Source organism: Solanum tuberosum, unplaced genomic scaffold (assembly GCF_000226075.1).
Source record: "Solanum tuberosum cultivar DM 1-3 516 R44 unplaced genomic scaffold, SolTub_3.0 scf00214, whole genome shotgun sequence".
NCBI classification, from domain to species: domain Eukaryota; kingdom Viridiplantae; phylum Streptophyta; class Magnoliopsida; order Solanales; family Solanaceae; genus Solanum; species Solanum tuberosum.
Window position 1 is genome coordinate 720541 of NW_006239139.1, and position 3082 is coordinate 723622.

Genomic DNA, 3082 nt, shown 5'->3' on the forward strand with positions numbered 1-3082 from the left:
TTTCTTTTTACTACTTATTTCTTTTAATTGTGCTTCTCACGTTTTATAGGAGTGATATTGACATGAGATGAGTTTAAACGGAATATTGTGGTGAATGTGAATTCATATAGTGGATCTCAACTTGTTTTGAACTAAGACGTAAATATTGTTATCACACCAAGATATCTACCTCTCACATGCGGTGGAAGAATATTTTGGGAAATTTGTAGACAAAAGAAGAATAAACACTTCTATTTAGTGCAATAAGCTCTCTAGTCTGCATTGATTGATACATGATGCACTACTTTAGGGGAGTTTGGAGTTGAAATCGTGTCCAATTAGAATCCCTATACACTTAAATCAGATGTCTCGAGTTTAGAGACTACAAAAAAATACCAAACTTAAATCAGATGTCTCGAATTTAGAGACTGCAAAAAGAACATTTTTGGTTGAGAGCATTGTACCCCCATTAGTAGGCCTATCCTACGTGAATCCAAATTAGTCAGGCTGCACGACCATGTATCTCTATTGAAATCGAACCTACGAAAACAAAAAGAAAGGCAGGAAGAGTGACAATGACAAACCCCTCCCTTTCATCTGCTGCTAAAATTTGATTATGTTCTCCTTCAAACTAAAATTTGGATAAGGGTAGCTCCGCCACTGGCTTCAAATGAGCAAAAGACTCAGTGAGAGTGTCCTAGGATATAGACTACATGAACTAGAAGCACATCTGTGAAAACTTCTCGCATGTGACAATATTAACAAATGCATGTCGGATCCAACACAAGTGTTACAATATTTTTGGAGAGTTCGAGTAACAGAGACTACTGGCAATCCATACAGAGTGAGAATGTGTAGTGTCATGATGCTACATTTAAATCGTTGACTCTGTTGCAAGAAATGAAATAATCAGCTTATCCAGACAAGACTACTAATGCATTGTGGTATGAACTCGAAATTCATACGACAGCTAAAGAGTTCTTGCAACCTGAAATCTCTATTTCACTCTTCAGATCAAGTATTTCACTACTGCTTGAACTTACGAAACGTTATAAAGACACTTGAAATAGTAAAAGTAAAATATAAAGAGTAGAACAACTATCTGCAGTCCATATAAGCAGAGCACATTGCAGGCATCAAGCATGAAAGAGCCATAGCAATCAGCAGCAACGACAATAGCTCACTCAATTCCTGCTGCATATTTTTTATTTCACTTTCATATTTGGTTCTTACCTAGAGATGGACATGAACCATCGCAGGAATTCAGAATTCCTTACAGTCCTTTCATCCAAACACAACTTGTGTTTGGATAGAGACTGGTTATTTTCAGACGATATTCAAATAAATAGGCAGTTCACATATAAAATTTAGAAATAGAAGAGATATGGTACAACAATATCAAAACTAAATCTTTCTTATAGCACTGACAAAATTCACCAAGAGCAAAAAACGTTCAGCTCATACCAAAAAACCACCGACTGTATTTGATACATCATAATAGTTTTCTGTAGAAGGACCAAGTGAAATGTCAGCCGAATGTCAGTCAAATGACCTACTTCTTAGTGATCTTCTTCTTGGAACTAGTGTTAGCAGGCAGTGGTTTGGGATACTTTTCAACTACACTTGGGTCCAACCAATTGAGAGGGTTGCGATTATAGACAGGCCAGTTAGGTATGGTGAGAAGGGCCGTAAAGACAACACCACCAGCGTATGTTAACAGCATAGTTCGGAATGAGCCCAACATATAGCCTGTGAGGAATGCTACCACAGCAAAGCTCACAAGCAGTATCTGCATCAATTGTTCCACGAGCTTTTGTCCTTGCCAATCCATCTACAATAGATGGCACAAAAACAAATGATAAAACTGCACATTATCACAAAACAGGTCGAATAGAAGTAAGTCCTGTTTATACTTGATCTATTCATCCAATCAACTATCCATTCGTCCCAACTCACAAACTAGTTGGGATCGATTATATAAACCTTTCAGTCCATTTCATTGACTTCACCCCAACATAAGATAATTTACTTTCTAAAGCATAATAGGTTTCTCTTCAACTAGAGAATGCTTGAATCTCACATTTATCCGTACGTAGACTAACTTATAAGTTTCTAACAAGATTAAAAAGGGACTCTTGGCAAACATAGGACACATAATGTAAGCATAACAACAACTAAGCTATAATTCAACTAGTTGGTATAACCTTTATTGTTCTTTTTGTTTCAATTGTGACTTAATTCTCTTTCTACGTGATGAAAAGTAAATCTCAATATCCACATTCTACGCCAGCTCCAAAAGTGCCAATAATTCTGAAACTCAATCACACAAAATGTATACAAAGATACAAATCTCAAACTACCTCTATATCCACTATGTTTACATAAATCTTCAGTGAATCACAAATGTACTTTTCCTTATTAAATTCTCCAACAATATATTACTCAGGTCCTCAGAGATTACTCCCTATGTGTCACATACTCCAAAAGTTAGCTTTTTTTTCTAATGAGTCCAAAATTTATGCATTTTTTGAGGATCCAAGCAACATAGCTCCAACAGAACGACAAATTACTAAAACTTGAATCTTTTCTCAGTTTAAAAAAGCTCTTATAATTAACTCAGAAATCTTCATTTTTCCCAATTTCTTCCCCCAACAAAATAAGTCAACAACTTGTATATCCAGAACTATATAACACTTCAGCAACAAAACACAACAACTGCGATTCAGTCCCAAACAAGTTCGGATCGGCAAACAACAAAATCTAAATTAAAAATAGACAGAAATTAGCCTGATTGACTTCACAGATTTCCAAGGCAAAGCACAATTGATTGGATCTGGATATAAATCGAACATGTGATAAATAAAACCCGTAAAAATAAAAAACCCTAAAAAAAATAATATCGCACAGCTATAACGACAATGTCAATTATGCAGAAAACTGATCAACAGAAGAAAATTAATACACAGACAACAAAATTGAAAGGAAATAGAATAAAAGTAGCTCAGGTAATACTCACCGGCGGCGATTGAAGACGGCGATAACAGGCAGGGAAGAGAGGAGGAGGAGGAGGAGGTAAAAGAAAAGTAAAATTATAATAAGAAAT

General features: G+C 35.7%; 1 protein-coding gene across 1 annotated transcript; it reads right to left on the reverse strand.

Moving 5' to 3' along the window:
* Positions 1–1377: 1377 nt before the first annotated feature.
* LOC102603310 (probable signal peptidase complex subunit 1) lies at positions 1378–3082 on the reverse strand. Its single transcript, XM_006356010.2, has 2 exons — positions 2996–3082; positions 1378–1810 (listed from the first exon to the last, which is right to left on the reverse strand). The coding sequence occupies exon 2, from the start codon at positions 1808–1810 to the stop codon at positions 1532–1534; it is 279 nt and encodes a 92-aa protein (XP_006356072.1). The 5' UTR covers positions 2996–3082; the 3' UTR covers positions 1378–1531.